The sequence below is a fragment of the Prionailurus viverrinus genome, chromosome E1 (assembly GCF_022837055.1).
Source record: "Prionailurus viverrinus isolate Anna chromosome E1, UM_Priviv_1.0, whole genome shotgun sequence".
NCBI lineage: Eukaryota > Metazoa > Chordata > Mammalia > Carnivora > Felidae > Prionailurus > Prionailurus viverrinus.
In genome coordinates, this window is record NC_062574.1 from 46,843,198 (window position 1) to 46,857,819 (window position 14,622).

Genomic DNA, 14,622 nt, shown 5'->3' on the forward strand with positions numbered 1-14,622 from the left:
TGGCGTCTGGGTGGACTCAGCTCGCTCTCTGCTACACAGTCGGGCCTTTGTTTATGATGATTAATCACCTATGGCCTTGCGACACAGCTCCCTCCTCCCCCCACCAGGCTTTCTGCCCTCTTCTCGATAGTGCAGGTCCCTTGGTCCTCTGTGGAGGCACAGGGGGCATCATGGCTCTGAGCCAGAGGCTGGGGAGCCAGGCCAAGCAAGGTCTGAACCCAGAGTAGGCATCTTCCCTGCCTCCACTTCTTGTGGGGCCCACTTCTCCCCAGAAGACATTCCTAGAGAAAGAATGAGGCAGCCTAGAGCCTGGCTCCAGGAGCAGGATGGGCCCCTCCTTGGAGCCAGTCAGCAACAGGCTCAGCTCCATGTTTGGCTTTTAATTATCTTTCCAGTTCTTGGTTAATGATCTTGGGCAGTGAGCGGAGAGCAGCCTGGATCTCAAGACTCCTCCCGGCTTACCTGCTGCAGCCCTTCACCCAGAGCTGCACTCAGATTCAGGGAGCGGGAGGGGTCAGGTCCAGGGGGAGCTGGTAGGTCCAGGGGCCTAACTCTCTCACCACCGGTGGCTGCATTCAAGGTCAAACTCCCCTCCAAGGCCTCGAGCACTCACCTAGACCCACATTTACCACCTGTGCCTGAGGTCCACCCTCCCCACTGCAATTCTGGACCTGGATCCATGAAGTTCATAGGGCAGAGGACACGAACTTGACTAATGGACTAGGGCCTCCCATTCTTGGCATAGTCCAGCTCTCCAGACACAAATGGAGGGTTTTTAGAAATTTCCCCCCACTCTAGCATCTCAGCTGCTCTCATGCCTAAAACCAAACAAAAAACTTCCAGTCTTCATGACTCCACCCCCAGTAGTAGAGTGTTTGGAGACTGGAAAGGAGACCCAGCTTCCTGGGATCCAGCAAGGATGTATGGGAAAGGACACGGGGCAGCGGCTGCACGTGCTGTTGGCATTCAGCATTGCCCTCCCCGACCTCCTCCCTGTTACATGGAGGTAATTTCTGCCCTGCCTCACCCAACTTGTCAAGGACAGAAAGGCCTCAGGCTTTACATGTTCACGGTTGGTAAAGGTCTGACGGCACCAATCACACTGACCGTGTTTGTGGAAGGAATGGAAGAATGAGTGCTTACTGTACAGAGTCATTGTGGGGCTACATGTTCACCACTGATGTGAAAGCATTGGAAATTGTAAAAAAGAGCCATCTTTCTAGATGGTCCAGGACTGATGACATGTGACAGAGAAAGGAGGTGGGGCTGGGAGCCCAGAGGGAGGGTGAAGGACTGACACATCCAGAAGATTCTCTGACCATCTCTCCCCCCCCCCCCCCCCACCAGGGGTCCCAGCACCAGCAAGGCTGAGCTGTGTCTGACCTCGGAAGCCACCTGTGCCAAGCTTCCAGAGCCAGCAGGCAGTTCGGAGCCCTGCACATCCCCCACGGAGAGAATACAGCCAGCCAGGGCCCAGGAGAGCCCAACAGGCTGCCCACAGCAGACCTCCTCTGCCATTCCCACTATGACACCATCAGGCTTCCAGGTGGGCCCCTGGCAAAGCAGGACACCCACAGCCCCTGACATGAGCCTCTCTTTTCAAGGGGATTGAAGGATGAACTCCATCCGTCACCACCAGAGCCCCCATGCTGAGCACATTTGTCACACCCAGCACCAGGGTGGGTAGGAGCCACTGAATACCAAGCGGCTTCTGCTGCCCAGATACTCCCCCACAGGGAGCTGCCCACCTTCTCTAGGCGGACAGCCCGCTGGGATACCCCAAAGGTGCTTTATTGCCTATAGGCTATGGTGCCCCCCTCCCTCCCAGGGATGCAGAATGAGGCAGCCAGGACCAGTGGGTTGTAAAAGATTTGTTTAATGCCCCAGCGCTCTGAGAAGAAACTCCAGTCAGGGAGGGCAGGGGGTGGGGGTGGGGGGACAGCCCCCGCCCCCACCCCGAGTTCCAGCCACCATACTCCTACACCAGGCCCCCGCAGTCTTGACTAGAAACTAGCTAACATCAGGGCAGGGAGACATCACTGCTCCCAGTGACTCCAGGACAGGCGGGAAGGGCTTTGCATAAGAGGACAACAACAGCCCACCCGGACCACACCAGGACCGGAGACCGCCGAGATCACTCAACTGACCATGGAAGACATCTGTCACTGGGGACCCAAGGCCAGGATTTCAGGGCGGAATCCAGAAACGCCTGCCCGCACTAACCCTGGAAGTGCCAGGCAGAGAATCCAGTTGACCAGGAACCACAGTAGCTGACCCCTCACACTTCTGACTCCAAGCTGGAGATCCGCCTCCAGGTACAAGGTCCAGGGAAGCCGTGTGTCCCACAGGCCACCCTGCTGACCTCTTCCAGCCCCCCATTGTCCCTGTAGCCTGTGCTCAGCCCCAGGGTCCTGCCTCTGTGCCTCGGAGGCCCCCAGGCCCCAGTGAGCCAGGGGCCATGGCTGGCACAGCGGGGGAGGTGGGGACAGACGGCCCCCCAGCAAAGCGGCACGTGGGCGTGCAGGCAGGCGTGCTGTCTGTGCGGCCAGACGGGGACCCTGGCCCACACGCTCTCCTGGCAGGCCTCCCGGTAGGACGGCAGCCGCATCGACGGCGCCTGCGCCAAGCGCCGGCAGGCCGGGCGGCCACACCCAGTGGGCAGCGACCGGGGCTGGACGAAGGCCTCGGCCACCGAGCTGGGCAGGGAAGCGTGGCGCGGGCGTGGACCCTGGGCCCAGGCCTCGCGCAACAGGGCCTCCCGCCGAGCCAGCTGCTCCGGCCCGAGTAGCGGCAGGTCCTCTGGCTCCGGGGGCTCCGGGAAGAGCGGGAGGAAGGGGCGCCCCGACCGGTCGGCTCGAGGGAAGGAGCTGTAGTGGCAGCGCTCGGGCGACAGGGGGCGCGCTGGGAGCGCGCGCCGCTCGGAGGCCGACAGGTGCCGCCCGCCGCGCCCGGCCTGCACCGGCCGTCGCACCTCCCGGGGCGGCCTGCCCGACACCCGGGACACGTCTGGCGGCGACGGCCCAGGCGTCGGAGGGCGGCCCGGGAGCTGCGGAGCCCTGCGCGCCAGCGCGGCACGACCCCCGCCCGGCGGCCCCCGGCCCGGGGGGCTGGGCGCCGGGGACGGGCCGGGCGTGGGTGGCCGCGGGCCGGGGCAGGCGGGTGGCGGGGGAGCGCGGCGGCTGCTGCCCCAGCTCTCGATGGTGCGCGTGGCGCGGTCCAGGGAGCTGCTCACGCCAGCCGTGGTCACCATGTCACGCGCCGCCTGCAGCATCTTGAGCACGCTGGCCTGGGCCGAGCCGGCAGTCAGGTCCGGGCTGGGCGGCCGCGCGGGGCTGGCCAGGCTCTGCACCCCGCTGAAGCAGCTGTAGATGCCCTGGGCAGCCGGGAGGAGACAGCCATGAGTGGCCAGCTCCTCTCAGGGACCTCCCGCCTCCCGGTCCAAGCACCAGCCCAGGCGTCCGAAGTGGTAGGAAGCTACTAACATTCGTTAAGCGCCTCCTATGCGCCCGGCACTGCGCCACTGTGAGAGCAATTGCCAGGGAGCAATCTGAAGCTCCAAGAGGTTATCTCTTCCTAAAGGCACACAGCTTGTAAATAGCAGTGAGGGTTCGAACCCGGTCAGCCTGGCTCCGAAACACTGCCCAGCCTGTTGCAGAAGGGCTCTGCTTCTCTTCTGCTGTGTGATGCTGGAAGGCCCTCAGTTTTTACCTCTGTACATGGGGCCATAGCCAGCTCTGACTTATCTGGGTTGGTGCCCCTAAAGCTGGGACCTGCCTGGGGTGGGGTGGCACCCACCCTACTGAAAGCCAGCAGGAAGTCCAGCCGAGACGTGTTGGGCACTGAGTGGCGCAGCTTCCAGTAGACCAGGTGCTCCCAGGCAAAGACCAGCAGGGCCAGTCCCATGGCCACCAGCAGCATGTAGAAGACGCCCGCCATGTTGTCGATGTCCAGCTTGCTGCTCATTACCTCGTTCTTCTCGTTCTGGCAGATCCCCGAGAGCCACACTGTCTCCAGCTTCTGTGTCTCCCCTGGCGAGAGGCGGGAGCGGGGGGTGGGGGCACACCTGGCTCAGGAAAGACCCTCCCAATGCTCGCCCAAGCCTGGAGCAAGGAGGGGTCTGGAGCCAGCCCCTTACAGGAGCACAGAGGGATCTAGCCAGCAAGGGCAGGATGGGGGTGGGGGAAGGGAGGTGGCAATGAGCAGGAAGAAAGGAAAGCAGAGTGGGGGCTGGGGTAGACAGTGCCAGCCTTGGACATGCCCACCCCCACACACACACACCCAGTAAAAGCTGGCAGACGTGGTATGTTACCTATCATTCACACCTGGGTCAAACCTATTGGTCATCTACAAGCCAGGCACAGAGCTTGGCACACAGAGACTAAAAGCCCAGGTCCTCTAGGACATCCCAGCACCTTAACTGCTATCACTGTCAATCTGTGGCACTGATGGAAAATCAGTTTGACCTCATAGCGCTGAAAGTTCTGGGTTTGGGGGCAGGTTCCGCTGTACTGCTTACATATGTGAGCCCCCTGTCCCAAGGCAAGCCTGAGCCCCAGCTCTGGGATGAGGCAGGCCCTTGGCACTATCCTAGGTGATCTCAAGATGGAAATGGCCAGGACAGGGGTCTAGAGAAAAAAGGATGTCAGCCTCCCCCAAGCCCCACTGTGTGGCCTGAGCTCCTTCCTGTCTTCCTGCCCTCCAGGGAGCCTCCTGAAATCCTATTTCCCACTCCCTCCTGGCAAGCCCACCCCTTCCCCAGGTTTCCATGTGGTCCTTCCAAATGCCACCCTCCCATCCTCCCTGCCCCAGCCTCACTCCCAGAGACCTCTTCCTGCCCACAGGCCCTGGGACTCAGAGAATGGTAGTGGAGATGCTGACCGGCCATCAGGCAGCTGTCCCCACCTCAGGTTCCACGGCCCACCCTGGACCCCAGGCCCCCAGCAGCAGCACCCACCATCCCCCAGGAACTGCAGGAGCGCCAGGTCTATGGCCCGCTTCCAGTGGGAGTCCTTCTGCATGGCGATGCCGTAGCCAGTGGTGGCAAAAACCTTGCCAGAGCCAATGGTGACCAGCTTGCAGCCCTCGTCCTTGCCCGCCATGTAGTTGAGGACAGCAGCATCATAGATGAAGGCATCCAGCTTCCTGGGGACAGGCCAGGGGTCATGTGAGGTGAGGATACCCAACCTGGGGCCTGACAGGGGTCTGGGCTGTGTGAGCCCACTGAGCACTGACCAGGCGGGATGGGTGGGCAGAGACTTCTCTGGTTCCCCTGGATCCTGAATGCAGAGAAGAGCCCTTTTCCATAGCTCAGGGACCCCACCTCCCCTCCTCTCAGAGAGGCCAGGGGACCCTCTGCCTCCAGAGAACACTCCCTCCGTGCCCAGCCCCTCCGTCTCCCTAGGACCCTAAGAAGGTCACAGCCACCACTCAGATGAAGGCTGAACCCTGCTCAGTATCTCAGCTGCATCTGTGGGCCAAATGGTGGGCCTCCAGTTTTGCTTGAAACTTCACTCTGCCCCCAGACCTCCCTCCCCCTTCCCTACGAGTCCTACAGGACACCCCGGCCTCCATGTCTCCACCTTGGGTCTCCCAGACAGGGCCAGAGCTGAGGCTGGTCAACGGGGAGCCATGTGGGTAGAGACGGTCAGAGGGTGGGTGCAGGGCTGAGGACCCACCCCATCTTGAGGCTGGTGAGCGCATCCTCCACCGAACGCTGGTTGAACTTGACCATGTGGGTGTGCATCTCTCGGTAGTTGCTGCGAATGTTCCGCTCTGTGCTGCCGTTGGGCACCGTGCCGAAGCGGAAGGGTGGGTACTGATCTTGAGGCCGCTGAAACTGCAGGCAGAGGGCAGGCGCCATTCGTCACCTCCGTCCAAGCCTGCGGACACACCAGCGCTCCCCGACCCCATCCCCGGCGCCCAGCCCTGGAGTCTGCACTTGCAGAGTGAGGGCACAGGAGTCTGAGAGAGACCGTCTGGGCCACTCCTGCGTTTTACAAACGGTGAAACCTGAGGCCAGGTCAGGAAGAGACTTACCCAAGGCCACTCTGTCGGTGCACCTGAGCCATCCACCCCTTCGCCCCAGGCCCCAGCCCTCCCCTCAACCAGGTCTCCAGCTCCTTCCTACTCCCCGCTCCATTTCAGATTCCCCTTTTGTGTCCCACAGGCCTACCCCTGCTCTCAGCACCCCTCGCCCTCTGCTAGCTGTAGCCCCAGAACCTTCTTATCACTGAGGCCAGACACAGTATCGATGTACTGCTCCTGGATCATGAAGGCGGCCAAGTTGGCGGTGTAGCTGGCGAGGAAAATGACGGCGAAGAAGGCCCAGACTAGGACCATGATCTTGCTGGTGGTGCCTCGGGGGTTCTCGATGGGCACCGAGTTGTTGAAGACCAGCGCCCACAGCAGCCACACAGACTTGCCGATGGTGAAGGATGGGCCCCCAGACTCTGGGGGTGAGAGGGTGGGCACAGAGGGACCCCAGTCTTCACTCTGTCCTGGGTGGGGCCCTATCCCCAGCCATCGCCCCTCCAGGGCAAGCCAACCCACCTTGTCTCCCTTTTCTCTCTCTCATTCTCTCTCTCTCTCTCTCTCTCTCTCTCTCTTTCTCTCTCTCTCTTTCTCTCTCTCTCTCTCTCTCATATATCTGATTGGCCCCTGCTTGCTGTCCAAAAGCCAGAGACCTCCCCCAGGATCCAGCCTTCTCTGTAGGGCCCCTGCAGCCCTGAGCCCACCCGTCCAGAATGCTCCCTCCCTCCCAGGCCTAGGTGAGAGCCTACTCTTGCCACTGGTGAGGTTCTGGTTGTAGCTGACAGGGCTGAAGTACTCAAACATGAAGACTGTGATGGCCACCACGGTGAGACACATGACAAACATCATCACCCACACTGAAGGGCTGTAGGGCTCTGGGAACAGAGGGAGGCAGCTCAGAGGCCTCACTACTGTCCTTCCCACCCACAGCCCAGAGCACTGGGTGCAGACAGGTGCGTCCTCATGGTCAAAGTGGGGCCCGTCAGCTCCGAGGACTGAGCCAAGGGGTCTCTGACTCTCAGAGCAGCAGGGCGCCAGGAGAGACCACCCCCAAGAGAGATCAGGCTCTCCAGCATTCTCTGTCTCTCCTTCCCCTCTGCCCTGGGACCAGGTCCCATCACCCCACCCCAGGAAACTTCCCTTTGACTACACATCTCCCCTGGATCCCACACCGACCCCCAACTTCCTTTCACAAAAAGGGAGTTTACACCCCATGCTCTCTCCCCTTCCTCTCCCACCCCCTTGCCTGCAACCCACTCCATCTCCCATCTCCCTCCTCCTCCCCACCCAGCCTGATCTCAAGTATCATCAGCATGCCCAAGGAATTCTCTTTCCCTCTCCTCCCTCGACTGCCAGCACCCCTAACCACACTCCTGTTCTGGAAGTGCCCCGCCTGGCCCAGCGTTGATGGCTGGCTGTTTGTTCTGCCTGGAATCAGGGTCTCTGAGATCAAGTCTCACTCTTGATCCTCCTGACGGGGCCCCGAAGCCCCAGAGGCTGGGGAGACCAACTGAGCTTCTCTGACCAATCTGTTCAGTGGCTTCAGTCTCCCAGAGCAAGCAGGCATTACTGCCATAAGCACTGTGTCCTTTGCCGCAATGCCCATCCCGTGGGGGTGGGGCTTATTGTCTCTTACGCAGCTGAGGAATCCTGATCAGAGAGGTTCAGTGACTTGCTCAAGGCCACACAGCAGGAAGGGGATTCTCTCTTCTGCTTCTGGCTGAGGCTTGCCTGTCCTCGGGGCTCTCTGAAAATCCCCCACTCCAGGGCCCACTGACTTCCTGACAGGACGCTGGGCAGCGGCCAGGACTGTGGCTGTCTCCCCAGCAGCTAGTGTGAGGCCTGGCACGAAGGGGCTTGCCCCCACAAGGCTGAATTCCTACTGCTACTTCCCACTCTCTGGGTTGGCTCCTCCAGCTCCCTGCGAAGCTTCTCCCCTGGTGTGTCCCAGCCTCCCAGGCGCCTCCTGAAGTCGGCCTGCCTTCCCGGTTTCCCTGCCCCTCACAGTGACCCCTCCACCCTCCTTACCCAACACTCAGACTCAGATGGAACACGGACTTCGCCTCCTATCCCTCTGCATCCTACCGTCCTGCAGCTCAGGCCTCCGGCCAACCTCCAAGGCGCCCGCGGCTGCGCTGGCCCTCTAAGGCCCACCCCAAACTCCCCGTCTCTGCGCCTGCGCCTCAGACCCCAGAGCCATCCCCGCCCACCCAGAGCCGCACCCAGGAAGGCCGAGGGGGACACGGTGCCATTGCTGCGTGCCACCATCACACTGATGCCCGTCTCCACAAAAGGCACAGAGAAGTCCACAATCTCGGAACGCTCCTCGTTGATGGTGAGGGAGCCGATGGCCATGTCTGCCCGCTGGTAGTACACCTGGGGTCATGGGGGCCGGGCCGGGTTGGAGGAGGGGTCCCACAGGCTGGAGCACTCTCCACAGCCCCCACCCTCGTCTACCACCCCCCTGACTGAGTGGGCTGTTCCCATCTGGGGTCCTCAGAGCCCCACTTGCACTACTGACCACCCCAGGGAGCATCACTGGTGACAACCCATCTCCCCTGCCGACTGGGAGAGCCATGGGAGCTGGCCCCAGGCTCCGCCCTGACTGACCCCCGGCACAGGAACATCTAGGGATGGCTGAGTGATGCATGGGGCCTGGGGTGGCGGGCGGGCAGGGAGGTGGGCTCAGGTGGACTGCAAGGGCGGGCCTACCTCCCCGATCATGCCGTTCCACACGCCTCGAACCCTCTTGCCATGCTTGCCGTTGGTCACCAGGTACAGGTCATAGGAGAACTTGACCACCTTGGCCAGCTTCTTGAGGATGTCAATGCAGAAGCCCTTACAGCAGAGCTTGGTGTAGGGGGCCGTGTCACCGCTGCTGCCACCAAGAGACCACCAGCAGTCAGAGCCAGCAGCAACTCCCAGTTTGGCAGGTGGCCCCTGCCCCCACACCCAGGCATAAGACACACGCGCCTCCGTCACACGGCAGCACACAGCTCACACCGGGCCTTCCTGCACCCTCGCACGGACCTGAAGGTGTGGTTGCTCTGCCTGCGGCAGGGCACAGTGTTGGGCACACAGCCGCCCGTGCTGGGGTCAGGGCTCTCCACAATGACAAAGGGCCGCTCTTCCAGCGTGGCCACCGTCAGGTGCCGGCTGTCCACTACAGGCTGCAGGGAGGCACTATAGCGAGGCCACACTGGGTACTTCATGTGGAGGACACCATGGTCCCAGCGCCCCACCTGCAAAAGGTGACCAGCTTCAGCCTGGGACCTCCAGCCCGATTACCCCTACCTTCTAGGTGGGGGCCTCTGGTGGGACCTGCCAGGGCCAAGAGTGTCCCTCCCTAACCTGGGGAGCTTTGGGGCAGGAGCACTTGGAGAGCAGAGCAAGGGGCTGTGCATGGACCAGAAAGGGGGGGGGGCTCCCTACAGTCTCCTCCCAGCCTCTGGCCCCCACGCCTTCCCATCTAGCCACCCCACTGCTGCTGGCCTGCAGCATCTTCCTCGAGCCCAGACCTGAGACATCTCCCCACCCTCCCTACCCCCCACCTCAGCACAAAGTCCTTTGCCCAGTACTCAAAGTTTTCCACACTCGGGCCCACCTTACCCCTCCCCACACTTCCTCCTCAGTCTCTACACCCCCCCCCCCAAACAAATCACTTTAAAATGTCCCAGACCCTTCTGCCCCTCTGTCTATACCAGGCTAGTATCCCTTCCTGATGGCCTCCGACTCAACCCTCCACAGCCCAACCCAAACGTCCCAACTTCTGTGAATCTTTCCCCCGTTTCTTCCTTTGAAGGCAGAACCGGTTTCTGGCCCTCCTCTTCCCCCCCCCCCCATAATGCTTTGCACACATCTCTCCTCAAGCACTGAGCATCCCCAAATCTATTTGTTTACATGTCCACCTGGCCAGCATAGCTGTGGGTTACTCCCCCAGGGGCCGGACTAGATGATAAGAGTGTTTGATCAGTTCTGTATTGGAGGGAGGCTAGGGTGCTAGTCGAGCCCTGAGCCGAGATGCAGCACCCACCCTGGCGCAGGTGCAAATGTTTCAGCTGAGACCTGAAGGATGAGGGGCTGGATGAAGGGCAGAAGGGACCCTCTGCTCAGCTGTGGGACAAGAGGGACTAGGGACAAAATGAGAGGATACCGAGGGACCCTGGGCTCACCCCCTTCTCACCATCTCCCAGAGGCGGTGACGGTTGAGGGCGATCACAACCATGGTGGGCTGGACCAGGTACCCACCAGGGCTGAAGGAGAAGTCTCGGCCCTCCCAGGTGACATTCAGTAGGTGCCTGCGATGGGGGAGAGAAACCAGGGTGTCCCTGGTTAGCTCTGCCAGCAGCCCTGCCCAGGACCAGATGCCCCCTCCCCCACCTTCTATGTCACCACTATCACCACCCCCAAGTAGCACTGACTGTGCAATTATTGTTGTTTCTTTGTATTGACACCCCTCCCCCTGCAATCCTCACCACACCTCATACCTGGCTTCTTTTTCAGTTGAAGAAACTAAGCCCAGAGAGGTGAGGTTAACTTGGCCCCAGGCACACAGCTAGTGGGAGGTGTAGCCACCCAGGTCCGCTGAAGCGGCCCCCTCCCCCTCCGTGCCCTGGGCAGGTGCCCACCTGTAGAAGGCCTTCCGGGCAGGGCTGATGGGCCCAGGGTGGCCACGACAGTCCCCAGCCGGGGAGGGCAGGGCGCCGTGCTGCCGCTGGTAGCCGTGGGCGCCCAGGGCCAGGATGGCCACGCCGTCGCGGACCTTCTGGCGCAGGCTGAGGCGCCAGCTCTCGGTGACGACGCTGATGAGCCCCACGGGGAAGGCGGCGGGAGGCGCGTCGGTGCTCCCCAGCGCCAGGCTGGGCACCAGCCACACGTGTCCGGGCCCCACCAGGCCGGCCTGCGCCGCCTCGGCGAAAAGCACCTCGGCCTCCTCGCGCGAGCAGTAGGCCACCAGCACCGGGGCGTCGAGCTGGCGCAGCAGGCGCTGGGTGTGTGCGCGCTGCCCGCCCGGGCCCAGCTCCAGCGTGAGCACGTCCAGCAGCCGCCAGCTCAGGTAGCTGGCGTCGGCGACGGCGCGCACCCCCTCCAGGAAGAGCGCGTGCCCCGGGTGCAGGCTGGTGATGACGGCGAACGCGCTCCAGTCGTACTCCTCCAGCACCTTGAACAGCACCTGCAGCTGCTGCTCCAGGGAAACGCCCAGCTGCAGGAAGGCCGAGCCCGGCTCCTGGGGGCGGGGCGGGGCCTGAGTCGGGGCGGGGCTCGGCGCGCCCCGCCCCAACTTCTGCCTCCTCCTGCAGTCCCCTAATGCGCCCGCGTCCCCTAGACGCGGGGCGTCCCGGGAGACCCTGTGCTGCAACACCCGCCTCCCGCCCCCGATGTGGTCCCTAGCCCCTGCTGCCCATTAGAATCATCTGGAGGGCTTTTTGCGGGCTCGCGCCCGACCAATGCCGGATCAAAGCCCAGCAGCATCAGCTGTCACCTGGGAGCGTGTCGGAAATGCACATTCTCGGGCGCATCGCACACCTACTGGATCAGAACCTCTGGGGATGGCGCCCATGAATCTGTACCTTGACACGCTCTTCAGGTGATTCTTGAGCCCGCTAGTTTGGGAAGCAATGCCTCAGACCAACTGAATCAGACTTTCAGAGATGGGACTCTGGGCGTCTGTATTTTTCTAAAGCACTGTTAAGACAGCCACCACGCTGAGAGCTACTGCCAGGACCAAAGCTTCCTAGGAAAACACCCCACGGAGCCCTGTGGGTGAGAAGGTTCCAACTCCCCACTGCCTCCACCATCACAAATGCCAAGGGCACGCCAGCTCGAGCCTGGACTAGGGCAATCCCCTGCTAACTGAGGGGTCCCTCCTGCCACCGTAGGCCCTCCAAGATTTGGCCACACTGCGACTGCTGTCCCCGTCTTTAAAAAAGCAAACCGGGCACAACCCTACAGGACAAGTAACCCAGTTCTTCCCACAGGCAAATTGCAAGAAAAGGAGATGTTGGAGGATCCTAGAGATTGTGGCTCTGAAGCCACGTCAGCCAATCGCCACGTGGAAACCTAACTGGTTTCTTGATTCAAGCAACCAAATTTAAAAATAAGCACTTAGGGCGCCTGGGTGGCTCAGTCGGTTAAGCATCCAACTTCAGCTCAGGTCACGATCTCGTGGTCTGTGAGTTCGAGCCCCGAGTCGGGCTCTGGGCTGATGGCTCAGAGCCTGGAGCCTGCTTCTGATTCTGTGTCTCCCTCTCTCTCTGTCCCTTCCCCATTCATGCTCTGTCTCTCTCTGTCTCAAAAATAAATAAACGTTAAAAAAAATTTTTAATAAAAATAAGCACTTAAGATGTTTATGAAACAAGGGGGGAATTTGAACGCCGGCTGGATATTTGATGATGTTAAGGAGTTTTTATTATTTTCTAGATGTGATCATGTGGTGGTTCGGTTTTTAAGCCCTTATCTATTAGAGATATATACTGACATATGTCTGGGTGGGACAATAGGATGCTTGGGCTTTGCCTCAGAATGACACAGAAGAGAGAGGAGTAGTGGGGAGAAGGATGGGGCAGGGTTGGTCAGGGGTGGATGGTACATGGGGTCATTATACACTTCTACTTTTATGTATGCTCAAGTTTCTCCCTAATAAAAAATAATCATAAAAGAAAGGCAAATCAGATAGGTCTCTCCCCTCAACACCTTCTTTGGCTCTCCAGTTACTTAGGATAAAACCCAAATATCTTCCTGCGTGCTCAGAATCCCACCCCCGTCTCCAACCTTCTCTCAAATCCTCCCAACTCCTTCACCTAGCTGCCTTCACACCATCTGATGCCTCCGGTGGGAACACTGCCCCCCATTTGAACCCCCCCCACACACACACCTTGCCAACTCTCCCTCATCCTCCAGGCCTCAGCTTCTATATGATTTCTTAGGAGACCTTCTGACCAACCCTCTACCCAAACGGGGCCCTCTTAGACCCTCCTGTGTTTTTCCTTCAGAATGCTTGTCCCAGCTGTGACTGTAGATTAGCGTGTCTTTAGAACTGTCTCCACGGGCTGCAGATCTGTGAGGGCATGCCTCCCCCATGCTTGGGACACTGGCCTGACACTGGGTGTTCCCTGCAGGTTAACTGCATCGGATCCCCTGCCCAGCCTGGCCTCTGCCCCTGAGTCTGGAGCTTGACCGAGGAAGGCCCGAGAAGCAGAGAGAAGGTGGGCCGGGGCTTCCCACCAGAGGTGAGCTTGCCACCCACCCCGCCTCATCCAGACACAATGTGAAAGCAGCCCAGAAAGTTTATCTTCTAGAACACGAGGACATAATTGTCACAGCCTCTTCCCCCGTCACCCTTGTCACACCCTCAGCCCCCAACACCTGCTGGTACCACCCAATCCCAGCTTCCCAGAGCTGAAGTCTCTCCCTGGCCCAGCCTCAGCCCCGCTCTTGCAGCCCCAGCCCGGCTCCCGGCCCACGGGATGAGGGGACATGAGTTTGGACAGGCACCTTGGGGGTGAGGACCACAGCAGAGCCCCCACTGATGCTGAGGATGGGCACATGGGTCTGGGAGGAGATGAAGTCCAGGATCTGGGCCACGGCCTCGGTGCCCATGTTGTCCTCAAAGACGATGCCATGGACGCGGGCAGCGCCTAGGAGCCCGCAGATCTGGGTGAGGAGGCTGCTGGGATTGGTGTTGTTGACCCCCACGGTGAGCGGCTGGATCTCCAGAGGCAGGTCCACGAAGCTCTGGGAGGTGAGGCGGGTACGAGCTTGGGCCTGCGGTGGCCCCGAGCTGCCAAACACTACGGCCACCGTCATAGCTTGCTCACCCTGCCCCGGGCCCAGCCCTGCCCAGGCACCGAGGAGTGAAGTGAGCAGCAGGGCGGGCCCCAGGGCACCACCCATGTCCACCAGAGGGTCCTGCAGAGAGATCAGGGTGGGTACAGGGAGGGAGACAGAAGACAGAAGCACGAAGAGAAAAGATGAGCACACAGTGCGGGGGGGGGGGGGGGAGGAGTCAGAGACACATACATCCCAAGGATGAAAGAAAAAAGGAGAAAACCTCCCTCCACAAAGAGAGGCAGAGAGGGAGGGAGAGCCAGACACAGATAAAGAGAAAGAGACAGGTTAGCTGAGCGTCCCCAGGGCTCTCTGGAGGGGTGGGGGCAGGAAAAACGGGAGTCCCCATCAGTGCTCATGACTTCCATTCTGCTGTTGAACAGTGTGCTTGGCTGCAAAGGCCAGAGCCTTGGAAACTCATCTGTCTGGGCCCTACCCTGGGAGGACACACTGAAAATGCTAGTCTGGTGTCCAGGTGCATGGATTTGAGTCAGACAGACCTGAGTTCAAGTCCCAGCTCCGCCACTGACTAGCCGTGTGGTCCTGGGGAAGCCACTCAGGTAGGTTTTCTTGAGATAACATGGGACCTACCTCACAGCAGCATGGGGGCTCCCCACTGCTATCAACATCCTTATCCTACAGCGACAGCCCACATCCAGGTGAAAGAAGGCAGATTCTGTGACACTCTCTGCCCTGCCTCCATGTTCCCCGTCCTAAACTGAAACTAACATCCCTAAGGGCCCTGCTCTGCGTGGCCCTGCTTGG

At 60.6% G+C, this 14,622-nt stretch overlaps 1 protein-coding gene across 1 annotated transcript; it reads right to left on the reverse strand.

Moving 5' to 3' along the window:
* Nucleotides 1–1,970: 1,970 nt before the first annotated feature.
* On the reverse strand, nt 1,971–14,173 carry GRIN2C (glutamate ionotropic receptor NMDA type subunit 2C). Its single transcript, XM_047832825.1, has 12 exons — nt 13,525–14,173; nt 10,659–11,257; nt 10,214–10,328; nt 9,061–9,272; nt 8,743–8,905; nt 8,253–8,406; nt 6,780–6,905; nt 6,220–6,449; nt 5,676–5,836; nt 4,955–5,142; nt 3,796–4,028; nt 1,971–3,373 (listed from the first exon to the last, which is right to left on the reverse strand). The coding sequence occupies exons 1-12, from the start codon at nt 13,921–13,923 to the stop codon at nt 2,279–2,281; spliced, it is 3,675 nt and encodes a 1,224-aa protein (XP_047688781.1). The 5' UTR covers nt 13,924–14,173; the 3' UTR covers nt 1,971–2,278.
* Between the last annotated feature and the right edge of the window lie 449 nt (nt 14,174–14,622).

Bases quoted from the DNA above. Each gene is read 5' to 3' on its own strand.
- GRIN2C (XM_047832825.1), bottom strand. From the start codon at position 13,923: ATGGGTGGTGCCCTGGGGCCCGCCCTGCTGCTCACTTCACTCCTCGGT. The intron at 10,329-10,658 runs GTGGGCACCTGC...CCCCCATCGCAG, and splicing joins GCCCGGAAGGCCTTCTACAG to GCACCTACTGAATGTCACCT. The intron at 6,906-8,252 runs GTGCGGCTCTGG...CTCTGTTCCCAG, and splicing joins GTCCCCCTCGGCCTTCCTGG to AGCCCTACAGCCCTTCAGTG.